This window comes from Battus philenor, unplaced genomic scaffold (genome assembly GCF_028537555.1).
Source record: "Battus philenor isolate CCGP_79_NKW_IND1 unplaced genomic scaffold, ilBatPhil1.0.hap1 SCAF_28, whole genome shotgun sequence".
Classification (NCBI taxonomy): domain Eukaryota; kingdom Metazoa; phylum Arthropoda; class Insecta; order Lepidoptera; family Papilionidae; genus Battus; species Battus philenor.
This window is the reverse complement of record NW_027181691.1, coordinates 4,006,170-4,029,537: the sequence shown is the minus strand read 5'-3', so window position 1 is coordinate 4,029,537 and position 23,368 is coordinate 4,006,170. Positions and strand designations below refer to the sequence as shown.

General features: G+C 34.3%; 2 protein-coding genes across 7 annotated transcripts in view; one reads left to right on the top strand and one right to left on the bottom strand.

Annotated features, from left to right (window-relative positions):
* tws (protein phosphatase 2 regulatory subunit tws) overlaps window positions 1–15,299 on the top strand; it is a 56,476-nt gene extending 41,177 nt beyond the window's left edge. For 4 of the 6 annotated variants that reach the window (XM_068769557.1, XM_068769558.1, XM_068769563.1 and 1 more), the window contains 10 exons: window positions 470–624; window positions 2,191–2,391; window positions 3,260–3,396; window positions 4,563–4,737; window positions 5,531–5,594; window positions 5,687–5,834; window positions 6,739–6,817; window positions 7,268–7,395; window positions 8,266–8,422; window positions 9,575–15,299. In XM_068769557.1, coding sequence (XP_068625658.1) covers window positions 470–624; window positions 2,191–2,391; window positions 3,260–3,396; window positions 4,563–4,737; window positions 5,531–5,594; window positions 5,687–5,834; window positions 6,739–6,817; window positions 7,268–7,395; window positions 8,266–8,422; window positions 9,575–9,700 — 1,370 coding nt within the window. In that variant the 3' untranslated portion in view covers window positions 9,701–15,299. The remainder of the gene's footprint in view (window positions 1–469; window positions 625–2,190; window positions 2,392–3,259; window positions 3,397–4,562; window positions 4,738–5,530; window positions 5,595–5,686; window positions 5,835–6,738; window positions 6,818–7,267; window positions 7,396–8,265; window positions 8,423–9,574) is intronic. The other 2 variants (XM_068769560.1, XM_068769559.1) reach the window with 2 other exon arrangements.
* Window positions 15,300–19,826: 4,527 nt separating this feature from the next.
* LOC137926033 (ABC transporter G family member 20) overlaps window positions 19,827–23,368 on the bottom strand; it is a 72,629-nt gene continuing 69,087 nt past the window's right edge. The window contains exons 14-16 of the mRNA XM_068769564.1: window positions 22,893–23,046; window positions 21,410–21,608; window positions 19,827–20,251 (exon numbers count right to left, since the gene is read on the bottom strand). Of these exons, the coding sequence (XP_068625665.1) occupies window positions 20,037–20,251; window positions 21,410–21,608; window positions 22,893–23,046 (568 nt within the window). The 3' untranslated portion in view covers window positions 19,827–20,036. The remainder of the gene's footprint in view (window positions 20,252–21,409; window positions 21,609–22,892; window positions 23,047–23,368) is intronic.

Genomic DNA, 23,368 nt, shown 5'->3' with positions numbered 1-23,368 from the left:
GGGTAGAATTGACCTGTACGCACCCGGGAAGTTCGGACAGATATGTCCATAGGCAGTTGATAGGTTAATAGCTGGTGTAGCCTAGATGGGAAATATTCGATATTTCTAATAGCGTTTAACGTGTTAAACTATTTTAATACAAAAACAAAGGCACAACATCAAAACACACATGACGCCAAACTAAAAAAATTAACAAACCGTATAGACAAAAACATTGACAAATTATACTTTCATTTATTATATTTATTTATTAATAGTAGTTAGTGTACTAAAATTTAAAACTTAAGTATCAATTTTAGAGATGATATAACTTCTGGAAAGAGATGCTTTGCTATGTAATGCCATCTTTATGAAACGGTATTTCCAGTAAATTTGTATTAAATGAATATTTAGTAAAATATTTAAAACGAAAATTGTAGGAGTTTTCGTAAGGGTAGGTATGAGTACATGTGTGGTGGTACTGTTGCAGGCAATGGTGGGGAGACGACATGGTGTTTTAGTCAGGTGAAGGGTACTTTGGAGGACGATGTGACCGAGGCCGATCTCATATCGTGCGTCGAGTTTAACCACGACGGCGAGCTGCTGGCGACCGGAGATAAGGGTGGCAGGGTTGTTATATTTCAGGTAAATACTTGCCACGTTTTGCTACATTTGATTTAATTTTACTCGCTTCATGTTAATACTAGACACTGTACCTTATTCTATATCGACTCTTGTACACATAATTGAATAAAATTTAATTAGGTGAATGCTTTAAAAGAGTGTCATCAGTGTCATAATAAATCTATGGTTTCAGAAATTAACAAATAACGTAATGAAAATAAAGTATGTTCAAAATTCAGATTACTACATTTTAAAATTATCTACTGTTTACTATCTGTCTCTGGAGACTTTATCGCCAAAAGTAATTGCCTCGTATTCCAATAGAAAAAAATATATTAATGTAAGTTATTTCAGAATCATCATTTTGTACTTAGTGATTGTAAATAGGTGTAAGCTTTAAATCTTTTTGCTGACAAACGCTATGCTATAGCTATACATTCACATCTTTAAAGATTTTACGTCTATAACCAATTACTTTGCGTTATGGCGTATTTCATAGGTCGTTAGAATTTACTTTCGCTGGAGATTTCTGTCATGCCATAGGTATCGTGTACATATTATTAATTTTTTTTTAATATTCTGTAACGTATAACATATGGAATAATTGCGCGCAACGTAAAGTTAAATCTAATACCGTTCGTAAATTGAGTCTTGTACCGTGGTTGCACCAACTGATAAATTATATTTGATATTGGGCCGAGTGCGGGGATTCCCCGCGTGTGTAAATGATCATTGAAAATGAGGCTTAATAATTAAAGTTGGCATGGAGCATCCTTATATACTTTTTGTAAATAGTCGATTTTGGCTTGTCTTTGACAATACACACATATATAAAAATCAAGTAAATTTAGAAGTGTGAATCTAACCGATGTTACATGTTGTTAATTCTCGTGATCTTTCTAGTCACATAGTCTATTTGTATTACAGTTATAAGATCATGATCTCGTGTGACCCGTATTATCGATATCTCACAGGATCGGGCATCTCTAGTGCCGCGCGATTGTTCGCACTCTCTTTGTAATTCGCGTCTTTAAAGATTTTACGACGTAGTTGGTGCCAAGGCTACAAAACAAATGTAACAGATTTTTCTTTTTTTAGTTTTTTACATGTAAACAGGTAACTTTAAAAGAAATCAAAATGCAGTGATGCAGCAAAAAAAAAAGATGTTTTTATGACTGGGGAACCCTATCCGAGTCCTTTAATTAATATTTACGTGTAATAGAGAAATTACCAGAAATTGTGATCCAGGGTCAGTCATGTCATATGGTTATTTATACGTGAGACACTAAGATATGTAACGAAGTAGGTCGTCTAGGTATGTATTAGTTGTTGGTGTTCCTGTTGGTTTTTACCAGCGAAAACAATAGTCAAGTATACAACATAGGTGTAAAAGGTTTATCTCTGCTCATAAATAAGTTATACATTGAAATTTTCAAAGATTTTATACCTACTACTAATTAGCCTGTATACATGTTTATCTTTTTTCCTTTCTCATAAATATTACTTCATTATCGTCAATACATATCATTTAATTAGAGATACTAACTAACCGTGTTTACAAACTTATGTGATCCTATTCCTCCGCAGAGAGACCCGGCGTCGAAGCAATGCGTCCCGAAGAAGGGCGAGTACAACGTGTACTCGACCTTCCAGTCCCACGAACCGGAGTTCGATTACCTGAAGTCGTTGGAGATCGAGGAGAAAATCAACAAGATTCGGTGGTTGAAGAGGAAGAACCAGGCCCATTTCCTACTATCGACAAATGACAAGACGATTAAGCTTTGGAAGGTGCGATGCGATCTTTAATTTGCGTTTCTTTGTTTTAAAGAATAATATCGTGTTCAAATTTAGGTTTCTTTCTTTTTCTGGTTTTAACAAATAACGACGTAGATAAACATGTGAAGCATAGGTAAAATAAGCATTTAATACGACTTAAAAATAAGTAAAAAAGACTTATACCCAAAAAGTGTTTGTAAAATTCTCATAAAAATATTCAAATCTTTTCTGAAGTTATTTAAAATCAACATTTAACATGTTATATCTATTTTATGTGTCACTGTATTATTACTTCTTGTGGTTGCGGCAGAATCGAGATTATTAATTCATTAAAAAATACAATTGCAAGATAAAATTAACATTCTTAGCTAGGAAAATGTTTTATTTTTTTATGAAAATGTCAAATAATAAATGTCAGGTGTTTATTTCATAAATCGCTTCCTACGCCTTTAACCGTGTTGACACCACGGAAACATCGACACGGAGGTGATACGGCTTCCCTTAAGAACCTGACATTCGAAGCATATACATAGTATTGACTGTCCGCCGCCCGCTTCGAATTTAATGAACGCTTATGTAACCTCCGGGTGAAATTTCGTAAAATCCGCTTAGCTGCTAGCTTCTTAACTAACCTCTATTCGGCGAAAGGAACATTCCTACCAAATTTATAAGAAAAAAAATTGTATCAATAGTAATTTTTAATATATTACTAAAATTACCAATCCGTATTATGGTACGCGAGTATATTTAATTTGCGATAAATAAAGTAGTAGTGATTGATCTTGCTGTGCTGTTATAAGATATAATTAACAACTAATACAAGAAGAATAAAGATAATACAATAGAACGAAAATATATACGAATTGGTGTGCGCTTTCAGGTGTCGGAGCGCGACAAGCGGGTCACTGGGTACAACACGCGGGAGGAGGGCGGCCGTCTGCGACACCCGTCGCGGGTCACCCAGCTACGCGTGCCTACCGTGCGGCCCGCGGAGCTCATGGTCGAAGCCTCGCCTAGGTGCGACACACAGGCATCCACATCCTCCACAGCATCCACACACATCATAATAGAAAAATATACCAATTTTCATATCCCAGTCCCAAAAAAATTCAGTGAACTATTGATCTAATACCAATGGCGGAAAATTTTACCCCACAGACGCTTACTAGAAAATTGACATTTACAGGTATTATATATGGTATATCCAACTGTCATTGGAGAGTATGGTAACTCTTATTAGATTCCAGTATCAAAAAAAAAAAAAGATTTGAAAAAACTATATATTCCCAATAATATAAAGAAGTTAGATTTGTTCTAATGGGCTGTCATATATTTTAAAAAGCAGCTGATTTGAGATTATAGATGAGGCGACGTGCTAATAAATTTTATCATATGATGCAATAACTATTCGGAAACAATATAAGAATGAAGTGTCATCAAAAGTTATGTCCTACCATATATAAAATATTTAATTAAACATTTGGTGATGTCATAACAGAGTGCTATTCATTCTGATGTTTGTCAGAGCGATAAGCGAGCCGGCCTTAACTTAATCCCGTCATCAAAGTTATTGCTCTTTTCAAGCTTGATTAAAAAATGGTGTGTTTTTTCTGGGAATTCTATGAAATAGTTTTTACGTTAAAATTATCTAGTTTATTTACTTACAAGTTATTTTAAAACCTAAAAAAGAGCTTCATTTCATGTTTATTTATGTTTCTATTAAACATTTTTTTTATACCAAATACAGAGAATTTTATTATTGGGACAAAAGCCATTTTGGAAAAACATGTGCAGTGTTACAAATGTTGTTTAATGCCACATTCTATTAGAACATTTCTGCATAAAAACCTATTTAAATGAAAAAGTAAATAGCAGACGAGACTATAGGACAGTCTAACGAATAACTAATAGAGGTTAATGAATGACATTGCACTAATGATACTTATCTCACTAGTCTTTAAAATAATTTTACAATTACCTGCACAAGACTCGCACTTATTTGATGGGTAGACAGTAAAAATAATAATCTAAATAGAAGTTAAATTACAAGATACAACTTGTGTAACTGCTATATTATCTTATCAAAATCAAATTAATTGTGCAACACCACAGCGCAGGGCATTATGGTGTAGTTCTATAAGCGATAGTCAATAATATTAAATATTACAATTTATATTACGCAGGAGGATCTTCGCGAACGCGCACACATATCACATAAATTCGATCTCGCTCAACTCGGACCAGGAGACCTACCTCTCGGCGGACGACCTCCGCATCAACTTGTGGCACCTCGAGATCACCGACCAGAGCTTCAATATCGTCGACATTAAGCCCGCCAATATGGAGGAACTCACCGAGGTACACTTCCCTTCACATTAGTTTTGATAACAACCAATCAAGCTGAGATTCAACGATTATGATCTTTAGAAGATTTGTTCCAGATATACCTAATAGTACTAAAAAATTATACCTAATTATATATAGAGTATCAGTCTAAGAACTAAAAAAAATTACATTGTCCAGTATTTGTGGTATCTACTTGTTTGAAGATAAAATATTCACTGTTATAAAGTAAATAATGGCTAAATAATAAATAAAAAGTCTAGTTTTTAAGAAGAGTATGGCTTTAACGATAATAATGTTTGTGGTGTTTTGATAATAGCGATTTTTAGTTTCATACGAAAAGATTTTGTTGCTTTATTATACCGAATAATATTTGGCTGAATTTTTAGTAAAAACAGCAAGAAATTTCTTAATTTTGGTAACCAAAGTCTGAAAACTGGTATTTTAAAAATATTTTTAATCATAATCATAATATTGTTAATGGACATTTAATTTTTCAATAGGAATTTTTAATATTAATGGATATTTTTATGTTTAGAATATATTTTTTGTGCTAACTGATGATCAGTCTAGTGAATTTAGATGGTTATATGTGTGGAGTTAAATGTCAGGTTAGTGGCGGCTTCCAGCTAAGCCAGTTTCTTTTTACACTGCATTATGCCACTTTGGGATATTATCTTTTTGGCATAATTTATCAATGAAAGAATTTGGGCAGGAACTATTTGAAATGTTTATAAAGCTGTTATTGGTAGAACAGCCATTACTCTAAATTTATAGATATGTGATTCGAATAATAAATTACTTTCAGGTTATAACCGCGGCTGAGTTCCACCCGACTGAATGCAATCTCTTTGTATATTCTAGTAGTAAGGGTGAGCAATATTTATTTTATATCTTTCTCAATAAATATATTATCGGCTATAAGATTATATGCAATTATGGTCTTCCTTTTTGTGGGGCGTAGGTACAATAAGGCTGTGCGACATGCGCGCGGCGGCGCTGTGCGACCGACACGCCAAGTTGTTCGAAGAGCCGGAGGATCCACATGCGCGCTCTTTCTTCTCGGAGATTATCTCTTCTATCAGCGACGTGAAGCTTAGCAACTCTGGCAGGTGAGCAAATACTCTAGTCAATCTTACAACCCCCGACTTTAAGTGGCTTCTGAAATGGAAATGGATAAGAGTATTGTTTGCGACAGCATCCCTTCCCTTTTGGAGGAAGAGGAGAGCCGCTATACTTTCTAGGCGTTTTCTTGCAAGGTGGTGGGTTATGTAATTAACAAAATGATGTAACAAGAAATATGGAGGATGAGAGGCGATGTGTGAATGTAATGTGAATGTTTTGAGAATAATAGAAAATATGAAGGAGAAAGAGAGAAATTGTGAAGAATGAGAGAGGGACTGAAAATAGCAATGTATACTCCCCTGTCCTAAAAATAAGATTGGAAGAGTATTAAATAAAAAAAAACCTTCCAGCCATTGATTTATTCATTTTATACTTTACTTATTTACATCAATGATTAGCTTTTAATAGATAATGGTATATTGTTTTTATATGGTATTTTAATGTATCCATTTTTTGTGTCTTCCCAATGTTTATTGTCGGTCGCAATTTTTTGTATTTGTTGACAACTGAGATTGTTAAGCTGTTAGAAAGAGATATGGAGATTGTTTTTTCTTTATTCACTCAATATTAAACCATAATTCATTACATATCTTCAATCCTGTACTTACATGATTGTACGTATTGTTTATCTTTATAACTATGTCTATGGTCAAAATTTTGGTAAACTATTAATTTGTTTTTATTAATTATATTAAAAGGCAAGATATGTAAATGTCGTTTATTTAAAAAATTAATAATGTCTTGCTGGGTATTTTTTGCTTGCATACACAATGATGCAGTGGCATTTTAATCTATAAATAAACAGAAAATGTATGGGGGAAGGGTTTGTAACATTGGCTGAAACAAATGGTTTTTTATAATTTGCTAATACACTCTTTTTATTTGTTTCAGATATATGATGTCTAGAGACTATTTAGGTTTAAAAGTATGGGATCTTAGAATGGAAACAAAACCTGTAGAAACATATCCAGTGAGTTATTTCTACTAATTCTCTATATATTCAACTTTGTTTTCAAGCATTCTTATTTACAATATGAGTATGTTTAATAATTAATGTTTTGTTATATTAAAAAAGCATATGTGGAAATGTATATTCCTGATCATTTATTGCAATAAAATAAAAGTAAATTAATGCTGTTGAAGCAATTGTTAGTATTGATTTTGCAGTGTAAATATTAATGTCTTTTTTGTTTAATGTATTTAAACAAATTAAATCATTTGATTTTTGTTCCAATTGATGAGAAGACCCTAATTTTAAAATTATTAACTTGTCTATGTCCTAAAAATGAGTCAGTTTGCAAGATTGTTTATATTATTTTGAAAGTTATTACGTCGTACATAAATTCTTATATTTAAATGAAGACATCTTTGAAACTACTCATCATATATTGTTTAAATTTGTACAAACTTGTTATTCCAGGTGCACGAATATCTTCGTTCGAAACTGTGTTCATTGTATGAGAACGATTGTATATTTGACAAATTCGAGTGCTGCTGGAGCGGAGATGATCAGAGATTGATGACCGGTTCTTACAATGGATTCTTTAGGTTTGTCTTTGTTCCTACATAATAATACCTTTGCATCCACATATAACACTAGAAAGTCAATCATTTTCCTTGGTATTTTTTATTATCTATTTATTTATATTAGCATTTTGACAAGAAAACCATCAATCTTGTAATTTTTTTATTGATAATTAATTTCATCAATGCACTTGCATTTCAAGAGATAATATATAGCTTGATTGGAAAGCCATTTATGAATTTCATGGAATTTGGAGAAATTTTAGTCTGCAATGAATTCTGTTTTGAATTTGTCATTAGTTGTATGACTTATGCTATCATACTTTTAAAATCATATATTATAAATATTTATATATGTTAGAAAACAAAGTCTCATTGATAAAAACTTGATTTATTTAATTCAGTAAAAAAAATTAACTAAAAATGCGTACTTAACACACTAAGATACTTAAATAATTACTTTAAAAAAAGAGATTATAACTGAAAAACCTTACCCGTATAGAGCACATACATAATGTAATTTATTGTATCATTAAACAGCCAGGGAACCAATACCCTATTAGCATCCTTTTAAAACCAAATGGTTTGGTATTGTACAGGTGAAAGTCAAAGGATTCTTATGTGTAACCTCTAAATATTAAAAAAAGGAAATTTATTCTTGGCTATGGTTTAATAATGAAGGCAAGACACAAGATTACCAATAATAGGAACCCACATGTGTTTTTCGGAATACAGCTTAATCTGTATTACATTGCTGATTTTCAGTAAGGCACACAGCATTATGTAAATTTTGTGCTTTGTGTAAATAGATACATAGATGTCTGATGGTCTTATTAGAGTTTTTTATGCTGATTTTTTACATGTAATAAAGTTTTGCTTGTTTTACATCGACAGGATATTTGAGCGAGGCGGCACGACGGCCGCCGTGGGGGCCGGGGGCACAGGTCCGCGGCGCGGGGAACTCACGCTGGAGGCGTCGCGCGACGCGGCTGCACGGCCCCGTCAGCCGCTACGCGCACGTCGCGTCGCTGCCACTGCTAAGAGGAAGAAGGTAAATGCACCCTCTAACAATCTGCACATCATTCATCATATCAGCTTATAAACACTCAATCAAGGCATAGGGCTCCCGCAAAGATCGCCACCATGTCTGATCCTGCGCTGCACGTATCCAACTTGTTTCCGCGACCGTTCCGACCAATCCACGCAGTGTTTACCGGCTCGTGTTTCTTTAAATTTGTATTTATTCCTTCAAAAGCACAGGTGGTTGTTGAGGCCGTGAAAACCATGGACAGGCAAATATATTGACGAGTGTATGTACTAAATAAAAATTAAATTACCCGATTGTGATTATTTTTAAAATGAAGTGAGCAAATTTTGGAAGCATAACTTAGTTTTACGTGACATTTGGTTCAATAAAACAAAACGCTAGTTTGATATCCGGAATAGCAAGTGCAGCATAGATCATGCACCCAAATCTACAGACGTGGTAAAGTCGTTAAAAGTCGCAGGATGCAGGTCGCAACCGGTTGTGTTGGGAATCTGAGAGGCCTGTATTCAGCAGTCCAGTCCTAAAACTAAAATGATGATAATAATTTGTGTCACAAATATTGCTCGTCGCCAGCCGTTTGTCAAATATGTACATGCTTCCTAGTTGCATATATTTTTCAAATTACTGAGACTAGATGCAGTAATTTAGTGGAGTAGTAATGGGACATTTTATATTATAAATGGAGACGAAAATTTTATATGTACATCTTCCTTCTATGTTAACTCATTATATCTTATGCATGTATTTTTATTTTTCTGTAAACAGTTACTCTTGACATATATGACCAACATTTTATAAATGGCCCAACGCATTTAATAAATGCGTTTATCTACAGCTGATAAAATAACAGCACAGACATAATTGAATTAAATTTCCACAACAAAGATTTATTATAGTTGTATGAAAGTGATTGTGTTAGAAAAGAAAACCCATAAAGGTTGATTGGTTATAGGTGCAAAAGATTTGAAGAGATGAATGCTTGAAAACACTGGAATACTGCTATATTATGATTATGTTATTTATATTTCTAAAATCATTGATTTTTGAATAGAATAGAGTATACCATATATTGATTGACAGAAACTGAGCACCCATACATTAATCTGTTTTACTCCTGTGACCAATGCCCTGTATAATAATTTGATTCTTTTTCAGGACGAAATAAGCGTGGATTGTTTGGACTTCAATAAGAAGATCCTGCACACCGCATGGCATCCACACGAGAGCATCATCGCCGTCGCAGCCACGAACAACCTGTTCATCTTCCAGGACAAGTTTTAGCGGGCCTCACGCCCGCGCGCCTAGACACCGCTGGCCTTAGGTATGGGGACGACGGTTATAAGCAATATTTACCGTTAAATCAAATACTTCACTTCATTATACACCGCGAACAAGAACTAAGGAAATTATGGTCCGAATTGCTACCACCAGTACAGCTTTTCTATCTACAATATAACTAAAATAATGGTAGTGTGACATAAAATATTAAACACCATTTTATATTTCATTTATGAACTACATACAGCCACAACTCACGAAATTTATATTTCATTAATATCTAATATGTAGATTGAGTAAGCCAAATTTGTAAGAACCAAATATACCCAATAAAGCATAATGTATAACATATTTAAATTAGCTACGGTGCCATATTTCAATATAATTTAAAATTTTAGTTTCTCTGTAACATGTTTGCTTATTCTTCTCGTTCTACCATAAGTGACAAATGCTATTATAGTGAACTATTCCAAATTTTCGCAATGTTATGCCTTTTCTTTGAAATTGATAAAATATAGCTCTTGGCCATGTAAATGTTATTAGGTTAATTTTCTCAAAAAGTTTGAAATCATTACAATTAAAATTTGTGTCACACGACTGTGTGAAGCGATTTATTTTTGTAGACATCAACATGCCTTTTAAATCTAGCAAAAATGTGTAACATAAACATAGCAATAACAATTAAAAATAATTAATATTTTGCATTTGTAAAGTAAATATAATTCAATCAGAAGATATAATAGGGAAATTAGTAATTTAAATCTGAGAAATATTGGAAATAATTGAAAATAGTCCATCCACTATAAATATTTAAAGTTTAAATGTAATCAGTTGCACAAAGGTCATAGAATTATTTTACATAAAAATGAGATCCTACCTGTATTCAATTTGTTTAGAAAAAGGTTTTTTTTTATAAAATTTATATACTGCAAGTTACTACTGGACATCCACACAAAAGAAATGAATTCTAAAATCCGAATAAATGTACTTAAGTATCGTAAAAACAAGAAAAAATATTGAGATTAACACTAACGTCCCATTATGCAATTATGTTGTCGTGAATTTGAAAAATTTAAGGAACTGTTTGAAAATATTGCAAATTCTATTGAATGTTCTTGCATTGAAAAAGTTAATGAGTAAACCATTTTCACACATTTACAGTTATTAAAACAAAAAACTGTTATTTTTCTTAAAACTACTGAGTTATCAAGAAAAATGTCATTTTGTTTTTGAGCGCAGACACAAAATAATTCATACAATAACACAAAAAATAAGTTTTTACCTATATTGTAGCATAATGTTTAATATCCCGCCATATGCATAAATCCTCAATACCTGGGGCTGGTTTTATTAATAAAATTTGTTATTATCTGTGGTGGCTATCAATAGGTAGTGAAATATAGCTTCTGCTATATCTTCATAACTTTCATTCTGAATGTCATGCATCTATTATTGTGTTTTTAAAATAATAAAGCTTTGGGATTTGCCTCTTTCTTGGAATAGTTGATTTGAATTATGAAGAAAGTTTAATTCGTAAATGATTTTAATTTCTTTAATTCCGGCAATGATTAGTTGATTAAAGCCTATTGAATTCATGGGATAATTTAATTTGAATTTAATTGTATAAGAAAGATAAGAAAGTGTTTTTTTTTTTAAATTTTAACAATGAAAAACGATACTAGTAAATCTATTTTATATTTTAAATGTATTGGCAGATATTCTTACACCATATTTTGACCAGCTCACCAGGTCAATGGTTAGTTAGAGCCAATGGTCTAAACCAGAGATCGACAGAGGTATTTGTTCAAAATTTGGTAATTGTTTTAATACACTTTTTCGACAGTTTTATGAATGATTTTTTACGAATCTCTTATTGGTAGCTAACACAGTATTCAAGTTATACATAAACTGTACTTGCGTCGTTTTGTGCGGGCGTCAATACGTGATTTTAAATGAAAGCAATCTTTAAATAGTTTAGTCACATATGTGTTTGTAGCCGTCTTTTACCGTACTGAAATTTTTCATCGACCTATTAAGTAATAACAATCTTTCTGAAACGCACCAATTATGCTTAAATAATGTTATTAGTGTATCATGAATCTGTTCTTCCAATAAATCGCCTGGACAACTCGACGCAAAGTTAGGAAGTAAGTCCATTAAATCTCTAATAGAAATACGCTTTTGATACTTAAGGTACTAAGTGGTTAATGAGCTGCTCTAGTATTTATTGTTAAATAAAGGAACGTAAGGTAAAGACTGGCCACGTGGATATGAGATTAGTTAGGGATCAACGAACAATTGGAAAACCAACAATGTGGCCAACACTTGTATCGAAGAAATATGTTATTGCATAAGTTCAAAAGGGGAACATACTAAAGTTATAAAAGGAGGCTATAAAATTTCCTCCCTTAATTTATTCACAATAACTCTATTTGATAATGTTTTACATTTTGACTTTAATTTTGAGAACTTCCTTACAGCCATCCAGTTGCATATGTTGTTTTTATCATAATAAATAATAAAACCTGTATTTGTAAATAAAAAAAACTTTAAGCAAATTATCATTAAATTAATGATATTCAGTTAAAAAGTATTGTGATATAAGATATGGTGAGAATTTACAGATAAAAGTAAAATGTGCCATTACGTTTGGTTAACATATTCATGTCTGTTACGCAATATCATAATTTCATACGTAAGATATAGATTTCTAATAGAAATGATCAGAAGCGACTTGTATCCAGCGTCTTCCGACGACCTCAACGAGTCAGCCCTCCTTGTGAATGTATGTCCTATGCGGTGCTTGCAGGTTCAGATATCAAGCTGACATATTCACTTTTTTGTATCGAACCAACTGTGCATTAAATTGATCCATTTTTACTTTTACGTCGTCGTCTTTACGGTCACAATGAGCATTCCAGCAAAATGTCAGCACATTTATGGAATAAAAATTTGGGACAAGGCATAGTTTACATTGTTGATTATTTCAATTTAATTTTGTTAACGTTTTGGTGTTATGTCCTCTTTAGTTGCCACTATATTAATTGATGAAATTGTGTCAAGTTCATAGTATTTGTTAAAATATGTTGTTTACCAATATTAGAGGAGTGTAGTGCCTAACATAATTTCGAAAGTTTGTTTTGAGAGAAATAAGAATTAATGTAAATTCTATGTATGTTCCCCTTTTAATCTGGATTGTATGGACCATCATTCCAAGGATATTAATTAGCCATATATGTATAGATGGAATCGTCTCTTCGATGACTAAGTTTTAAGGTGTTACAAATATTTATAATGTTATATATAAAGTCCACCGCAATAGCAGTCGTTTCACACAGTAACATATAAAAAAATATCCAGCGGTCTAAAATTAAAATGAGAAATGAAAACATTAATCAGATCGGAGGACACTATCGTTTGTTTCATTGTAATAAAAATCGATGTCATGAAATGCTTCCTTGCTGTGGCATGTACTTGAATTGTCTAGCCGCGGTAAGGGCATGTTCACACTACCCTCAGATGTATGTGAGTAGATACCGATTGAGAATTTTTTACTTGTTGCAGGTAACGTTAGTGTCCCGTTCCGTAATCAGTTCACGTTCGGCTGTGTGAAGCGACCTAAGGTTGTATACGTAAACTTTGAAAGTCCGCGGCGTCGCCCGTTGTTTCATTTCTAGGCCCGTGCCTTAACAGTGTATGTAGTGTTTTTGTTATAGTCTATTTATTGTGTACCTTTGTGAGAAAGGCTTGCGAACGGTTTTGTAGTTCGTAAGTTTTTTTTTTTTAGTTGACGCAAAGCCGCGCTGTTGCTGTGAGGTGGGTTTTAATTGATATAATTTTGTGTATGATTAATGACATACTCCCCCACAGCCTTTGGTTAGGGGATTAAAACGTTATTTGTTGTTTCAATTGTTTACTTTAAAATTTTCTGCTGTAGTAAATGTTTTCTCTTCATTTTGGTTTTGTTTAAATATAAATGCTGTTGAAACCACCTTGGTTGTGGTGGACCGCCTACGTCCCGTGACGTCAGTTGTAACCCACCAAATGGCGCAGCGGATCAAAGTAGCATAGTTGTTTCATTTAAACGTATTCGATGTAAGCTTTACTCAAGTCCGATGTCAGTGGGACGGTTGCAGGTCGAGCCGGCGCGGCTAAATCCGCGCTAATTTTAACATTTGATTCCGCTCTCGGTGGGATTCGTTGGGCATGCGATACTTACCGCAACGAAACTGTATTCGTTCATTTGTGATTAAGTTTCATTTATTAAAGCAAGCGTAAGTCTTAAAAAAATGTAAATATAGTGAACGAATGGAGGCCTGAACTATATAAATATAGAATATTTTGTCACAACACGGTATGTTACTGTACAGTTATATATACATATATATTTGTACTTTGTAAAGCTTATGGTAAAATTATGTTCGCTGATATTGGGAATGAATCATTTTTTGTAGTGAAGTTTTGTTGAGTTTTGTATAAATCATTATGTAGGCGTGTGGCCGCCGCGAGCGACACTGCGTGCACAGAGCGACCGCGCGACAGCAGTTGGCAGCGCCGAGGTTGAGCGATGGATGTATGCATGTGTTAAGTTTTACTTGTACTTTGATTTCATTTCGTACTTTGTAAGGGGCGCAGTCAATTCCCCGCGTAGGTTAAGCGTACACCGAGTTCGTCGACGCTGCTGTTCAACTATTGGCTGTTAGGAACATAACCTTAGTGATAAATGTGTGATAATTATCGAAATGCCTTCGCCAGCTAAGTTTGGATTGCTTCGGAAGCAATAAAGTAATTTTTTTTTATGTTGGAATTGACTAAGTCCCCGCAGATGTCGATGTGAAAACGTGAGCTCTGTAGTATAAAGCGAAGACGGTGTGTGAGTGTGCGTGCGTGGAGCGATGTGTGCATCTTTATTTAAGTCTAGGTAATAGTTAGGCGAAAACTGGACGCGCGACAGTTAAAATAAAGCAGTTTTTTTTTCTTTTCCTACGTCGAGGGATCAACGGTGATGATTTTTGCTTCAATGTGATATGATAGGTCGCAGCGAGCGTGGGCGGAGCTAAAGGGCACCTCGAGTAGGTCGGTTGACAACGAAACGCAGCGCGGCCCGCCTTCGTCTCCGTGCATTTGTCACAGCCAGCCGCCCGTGCACAGTCGCCTTTGATATACAAAAAATACATGGAACAAATTATCGTATTGAGCGTTCGTATATTACTCTTAAGGTTGAATTTATAGTTAACAATACACGAGTTGTTGCTACACACGTTAATGTCAATGCAATTTTTATAATTGCTGCTGAAAACGTTACGTCATGTATTATTTTCTTGTATATCATTGACGAATAAATTTGATTTTTATAATGATATGTGTATTTGTCCAAACACAGCTAAGAAATTGATTAAGACGACCACGAGCTCCTTTATGATGTATTAAAGTTTCGATTTGTAGAATTTTATTTTTTGTAAATTTGAAGATGAAAAATGTTTGGCTTTTTTTTAATATCATATGTGCCATGGTCAGAGGCGAAGGCGCGTGGGCGTTGCACGGAGAGAAAGTTGTTGTTGAATCCAAAATATTTCCTATAATATAAATTTTTATATCTGAATATTTGTTTTATTTACCTTCCACTTCTAAAATAAGAGCACTACGAATAACAAAAACTTTCGATGAATGCACGTACGTACACTTCTGGAATAATTATTTATACTAAAATATTTTTTGCTGTTTACTTAAAATATTTAATTTTTAAACTGTAACTGATACGCCCTGTAGCACGGTGTTACTAAGGTTTTGAATTACATAATAATGCAAGACTCCATGTGATTAAATGGTTGCTCTCATCAAATAGAGATTAATTGTGTTATATACACCTTTAAAGCTTTACTTCTGTAACCGATCACCTTTAATAGTTGTGTGCAAAAATCCTCACAAAGAAAAGTTGAAAGAGATCAACAGCAGTCCACCTTTTTATTAGGATATCCTATAAGAAGAACTCACTAGGAGAAGATTTATGCTGGACTCTACCGGTTAAAACTACGGCCTTCCAGCGTCTGCTGTCAAAACTACGGGAATGATTTTGCACAATAACATAATCCCAATAAAATGTTTATCATCTCGTTTTGGTAAGTTGATGGAGCAAATACCTTTTATAATCAAAGGTCTTAGCAGCGTAGCATAGCTCTTCGATACAAAATGCTGACATGTTTTTGGATGATGTTACCTATGTTAGCCCAAGGGTTTTTACTAGCTTTAGCAGAGTTGAGCCTGCAGAACTACTAATGCTAATTTTTACACCATTGGAACGAAGTAGCTCAATTTGTGATTTGCTTGTATTTTACCACAAATAAGTAATACGGATTATTAAACAAAAGACTTTAAAGGGTTTGAATAATGCATGTCATATTTTTTTGGATCGGACTACTACTATTGCCTAAATGGCATTTGCAGATTCCGCGGATTCCAAGCGGCAGAGCGTGTAAGCTGACCTCTTTAAAGGTAGTGAAGCTCGAGGTCTACCGGAGATGCCTTGGCTCAGGCATACTGCTCTACATACTATTTTACCGGATTGTGAGGCCGCCAAGATCTGATCGCCTTTGCGGACGCTCAATGGAGTGACTCGATTCAAGGGCCCCTCGTCGCTATTTTTTTTTAGCATTCAAAAGAACGAATTGATCGGTTGTTATTACCTACCTGATATCACCAATACCAAGTGGCGGCAGAAACTCCAACAACGTTTCTATCTAAAATGATTGGGGGTTGAGGTTTCCTGTGATATAGAATCCGGTATCGTTGCTTATACAATCAGTTGGTTATCAAATGGCATTTCAATCCATTATGTAGTTTATTGTATGGGCTTTTACGTCTCTAGGGCCGGGGAATAAAGAGCAGGAGTGCCGCCGCCATGATCTTTGACCGCTGACTGACGGAACATAGCGGCAGAAATTCCTCTGTATCGCTGTGCGTCTTTAAGACGCGGTATAGTGGTAGCACTATAAACTTTGTGGTGGTACAATAGTCTAAAAACATCGTCTAAAAGTATTTATAACGATGAATCAAGTTGCGTATGTTGTACTCTTACTTGTGTTAAAGTTGCTTACATTCCATTCGACTCTAACTATAATACTTAGTGGTCTTTGATAATTTATCCGTGATTTTTTGTCATCACTGGAAATGTAGATCTAGCTTTACCATTACCACAACAGCTAGACGTTCTAGCTTTACTCAGCTAGGAGCCTGTTTATTAATAGATATTGAACTTTCGGGATACCTTGTTTTAGGTTATTATATAAAACACTTTTTGTTGAAAATTCCCGGATTACTTGCGAAGAAATTGATCATCTATACCTGTGTGTCCACAGGGGCGGCTTAACCTATAGTGCAGGGTGTGCAATGCACACGGGCGCCACCGTCTCAGGGGGCGCTGCGGCAACAGAGATGTGCCAAAGGCATAAAAACAATAAGTAGGCGAAATAAGAGAAGCATAAGAAGAAAGGCCGTAACTAATACCATACTGTAAGCTATAACTACTTATAAAATAGCTTGATGAAATATGAAAAAACTTTCTTGTTAGGACGGCAAAGTTAATAGTCATAGCCGCGGGGGGTGGGAGTCAGGCCTAGGGGGCGCCCCATTGCACACGAACGCTACACGAGCTAGCCGCCCCTGCTTGTGCAGGTAGAGTTTTTGTTAATTCATCTATACGTAACTCATTGAAGCGCGCTCTATAATTTCTTAGCCGAACATTCTCTTAAGTAAATACGCATCCGAATATGACTACCGTAAGACGTCCACTGCTGATAAGATTTCTTCACAGATTTCCAAAAGAACCGGTCGAAAGTGACCTGCGGTTAAATTCTTCCGAACTGTAGCTTTGCGCTTGCCGGTCTGCAATCTACATTCCAGACGCTTAAGCCCCGGTGGTCTTCTGACTACTGCCACTTCAACCTGCCAATCCGCTGGCCGATGTCGGATTTCTTTCGTCTATGGATCTATTTCTTATTCGTATAGAAAACTCGAGCATAGAAACTCAAAAACTTGCCAAACCACTGCAGTACCTATGTAATGTATTTGAATGTGCGTCTAATATGGAATCCATATTGTTTTAAATAAACAGATCGTATTCAAAATTATATTTTTCAGGAAGATTAAAAGGACGGGTAAAATAAATAGCGTTTTCAATATAAATGTATTTTATAAATACCCAAAATCACACGCATCTCGGGATGCTAAAACACGATTGCCTATTTACTTACAAAATGTCACACGCTTTTATGCGTTGAATAATAATTGTCAACATTATAAAACATATTTATAGAACCGTTGTCCCGTTTGTTTCTATATTATTTAAATGCCATAAAATTTTAGATAAAAGTAAATCATATTGTTATAACGGAAGTGTTTAAAATAAATTTATTTCTAAATATTAAATTGTTCTAGAAACGGTAACTCGAAACGATCACAATAAAATAATATTTGAGCAAACACATTTCGTCGGCAAGTTGTATATATACAGAAGCCGCGTGAAACGAATTAAAAACATTGATTTTATGCATTTTTTAAAAAGTAACAATTATTTATAAAAAATATAAATTTATTAAAGACTAAGTTTCTTTTACTTTTTAATTAAATACAATTGCATTATATATTCTATACTCCAGCAACAAATTATGGCCTTAATTCAACATAGAGACGATTGACGCATAGAAAATTTGCAACCAATGTTACACCCGGTTTCCGAAAGACCCAACCAATTTTAATTTAATATCAAACTTTTGTTAAAGGTTGACTGCGTCGTTAGACAACTGAATACAAAGTGAATTTTGACTTTCTATTAATCACTGATTAAAATAAAAGGAGTTTATTAAGTTAATTGTTGTTTTAATTAACGGGTTATCAAAATTAAATTTGGTCGATTAATCGCGGTATATATATTTTAACTAAAATCTTTTTGTTTTATCAAGAAAATTAACGTTTTACTTGATCACTTGATCAAAGGTCAATTTAATGCCATTATGATAAATACGTAATAAACATGACAATGTAATTATCCTACCTGTTTACTATTGATATAAGTTCATTTCGCCTAAACTCTGAAGTTTTTTTTGGGTCTTATTACGTTACATCATTAAAATTACTTGCAGTAATTAATACAATATTTAATTTTCAACTGGATTATGTCAACAATGACAAAACATTGACATTGTTTGCACTTTTCAAATGAACGCTATACAATAGACAGACGAATGGCATAAATGAATATACGTTGACGTAAATTTGACCAAAAATGTTTAATCGTAGATTAAGCTACGATTAACACATTTTATTGATGGTTCAAGAAAAATTTGTTTTTGAATAGAAATCAAAGTTTAACGCAAATGTATCAGCTGGCCATTTTTAACAAAACGTTACGATAAAGATAAGCTTCATAAAAATAGTATTAAAAACAAATTTGTAAGAAATATATTACAGCGTGAAGAATTTTTTTAAATTTAGGAATGACTGAACGAAACATAATTCCAATTTTCATTAAAAAAAAAGTTATTACGTCGCCCGTTGTTAGTCTTGTGTGCTAAAAAAATCATGATACTTTCATTTTTAAAATATGAACAAAGGAAATCGGAGCAAAATATTACACATTTATAAATTTCTAGTATGCAGATTTTTTAATTTCTCAAATCTTCAATTTTTTTAATTAAAACTGATATTTTTTAATTTCATAAGGGCAAAGTATTTGCCGGTTTTAGAATTTTTGTAAAAACTTAGACATCATGGAATTTTCGAGTTGTGTTCTATCATCTACTCAGTTGTAAAACTGTATTAAAGATGTAAGTGACAACAAAATAAAACCCGTCCGAGTTTGTTGAGGTCTCCTTTCAAACCAGAGCGTACTTGGAACCCTTTTAAGTTAAGTTGGCCTTTTTATTATACAAGTGGTTAGTTTAAATTATACTATGTAATAATAAAGTTAATCAATGGTTGTTTCTTTGATTGACCTTTCAGAAGACCGTTAGTGTCACTTGAATTATAAATTCAATTTCATTAATTTATTTCGGCCTATAACAGATGTATTGAATTGTGTAATACAAAATATATTTCATCATTATCACATCATAACTTCATCACCTCGAAGACTTAATATCTCATTAGGCCAGTGATCACTCTAGTTTCGGTGTCCTATACTGTCTGAAGATAGACGTCCTGGTGATCTACTACGGCCTATAAAGATCTACCACCAAACACACGGTTATAATTAATCATTTAGTTAATGAAATTGTATATTTAATTATTGAATATACAATGTACCAGTTTTCTTAATTACATGCTATGTACAATGTGCGAGGGTCTATGTCTTCTTGTACTTCAGTCTTAAGAAGCAGAGGCCCAGCGTGGCGATGATCCACGCGACGGTGATTAGGAAGCCGTTGTATACCGCCGGCTCCGTGATTGAGGAACCCTTTTCCATGATGTCCCGTAGTGACATGGAGGGGATTGTGAACGGTAAGGTTACAGATACAGCCCGCAAACCCGATGACATGCCTTCCAGAGGCCAGAGGATTCCTGAGGACGACAATTATTTGGTTAATTTTATACCATTATATTATCTGTACATACTTATGAACACATAGTATAGGTGTGTATACGCACATATACCTATTCATAGAATTATCGACGATTTCGAACGAATAAAATATTAACCACAAATATCAAGAGTATTAGGAAAAACTTATCTATGTGTTCATTAGATAATATAAAAAATGCCATGATGTCACTTTAGGACCTTTGGTCGTTTCAGATGATGTCCTCTACATAAACGCAAGTAACCTATAATTATTTACTTTTAAAAAATAAGTGTCTAATTCTTATAAATATTGTCAAATGAACTGGAAATACAATTTTGTTTTGATATTTATGGTTATAGTGACAAGTCTTCTCTAATACAATGTCAAACAAACCCGGTTTTGAAACATACAGATTTGTGATGGTCATTAAAGTCGTTTCAGCCCATGGTCGCCCACTGGCCTCTACCAAAGATATCTATGGGAGGAATTACCATAATCGGCACGCTCGGTAGGCAAGTTGTCTTTGTCTTTGTTGTCTTTGTTTGGTATTTTGGTGTTAGAGTATGCTGCTCCCCATCCTCTGGAAACTTCTTTATAAGCAGTCGCAGTCTGATATTGTGGACAGTGTGAATTATATAAGACTATTATCCGGGAATCGAACACGCGACCTAAGATATACATAAAACGTAAAGATATAAATAAAAAAATAGGGGACGTCCATAGAGTAAATTCAAAATTACGACTACAAAATTTGTCTAGTTCATTTCGAATAAACTGAATTAGATTTCTTTAATAAAATTCTACAAAACATTATAAGACCTCTAATTATAAATTTCGGAACGTATATTAAAAGTATACTGACGAGTAACACGTAACTGAATAAATAAATGATAAGAATCCTTGGCAATGATGTCGCTAGATCGTTTTGTTTTCATTTAGACTATACTTGACAGAAAATTATGTGCATAAATCGGTGTCAATCTTTTTTAAAAGTTGTTGTTGTGGATTTTCTTCCCGCTTCTTCTCCACAACTGTAACTACTGGTGCAGCAGAGCAGATTCAAAAATAATAGAGATTTAAAAAAGTTGACGATCAATAAGAGTCCTGTTAAAAGTTGCAATGTTGAATAAATGAATTTTATCTTTTAAAGGCTCACCGCAAAGCAGTATCATGGGGTAGAAGCTGCCAGTGGCCACGAAGAAAGCCACGGAGTAGCTGGAGCAGAGTACAGAGAGCAGGAAGCCGTAGCACATGCCGCTCAGACCCTGCAGGAACAGCAGCGCACCGCACGCCACCAGCGAGCCCTTGGACGGCAGGCTGTACCCCAGGAACGCCAGCGCCATCATCTCTAACGTCTGTCAAATATACACTTTACTATAATAGAAGATTGTGCTATAAAAAAAATCTTATTTGCACGCAAGTGTACATCATCCACCCGAGTGTTTCCTTTTACGACATCCGAGGAATAGCGGGTAAACTAATTCACAAAATTTGTAATTCTTTTCTGAAAAACTGTGTAATATATCACAATACACTCTGATGCAATCTTTTTTTAGTTATCTTAGAATAAATTTAAGAAATTCATTAAAGAAAACTTGTAAAGAATCTTATTACAGTATGAAAATTTTTTAAGTGATAATAAAACTTGGTAGTTTGTTAGGAACCATTTGCTAATTTAAAATGAAATTGCCATGACCGTTATTTTGCCTCGAAAACCGCGAGTTTCAGGTGAAGATAGCCACAAGTAGTAATGGTAGTATCATTATAACACATCAAAGATAAAGTTGATTTTAATTTTATACCAAAAAAAAAACAATGTTTAAAAAACTTTAAAACACGAAAAGAATTATTAAAATTGTTCGATGTTTGTCTAAATGAGAATGTTTTGTTTGACAACATCAATACTAAATATGTCTCGCAGTTTTCGTGTGTTCTTGCAAGTGTTATTAAACAGGAGTTTAATCTAATTCTAGTTTCTATCAAATTGGGCTCCTCTGGCATTCTTCTCAAGTCGTACACAAGTGGTTATCTTAAATAATCATTCGTGAATAAATAATATGTATAAAAAAATAATGTATACCACCGTGCCAGTTAAATGCCTGTTGCAAAAGGACGATGGTTGGTGAGGGAGAGAAATTCGTTGCTACTCAAAGCACAAAGCGGGTACAGGAGGCTAGCGGCGCTATTATATCACCATCATTATCATGCAAGACGATAGAAGTTTACAAGGCACTGGCCTTTCCTCAAAGATCGCCATGATGACCTGTCTTATGTTGACTGCAATCAGCGAATTTTTGCAACTTTGACTATGTCGTCAGTCCACACAAATGGCGGGTCTACCCACGCTATATCAGTAGGTTCATGGTCGTAGCTCAAAATTTTTTCGGCCCCAACGGCCATCGGTTATAAGAGCCTCTGTAACTTTATTATGTCGTGGGTCCATTTAGTGGTGGGACCTACCCACGACGCATCTATCGGCTCTATATATTCCACTCATTGTCACTTCAGACACGCAATCCTTCGAGATACGAGACCTTAGTTCTTCCGTAGATCTCGTCGTCTCTGATTTGATCACGCACAGGTCTGAGCCCTCACCAATTAATAAATGATAAAATAAATATATTAATGAATATACTCGCCTGTAGCAGTATGACGACGGACTGTAGCGTGCAGTGCACGTTGAGCATCTCGCTGGGACGTACTCCGGCAACGGCGCTGCGCTCCCACACGCCCTCCAGCCGGTCAGAGATCATCAGCGTCGACGTCACGATCGCCGGCAGGAAGAAGATGATCCTGATGGATTTTTGTAGAACTACTTCAAACCTTGACATATGTACTATCGAGAGATCTTGCCATCTCTCGTATACGCAATACGCAACCGTAGTACTTAATCGGTAAAATTAGAAATTTTATTTAACAAAATTCTGGGAAAGGTTAGGTACAGCTTAAACCCAACTTAAGAATCTATAGCATAGTTTAAAGGTAAATGAAACTAGAAATAATCATTTTTGAGACAATTTACACAAATAACACAATAATTAATAATAATAATTTGAGTATGTGCGTTCTATGTTCGGTTAGAAGTAAGCTTCTGTCTCTATACGAATCAATGAAT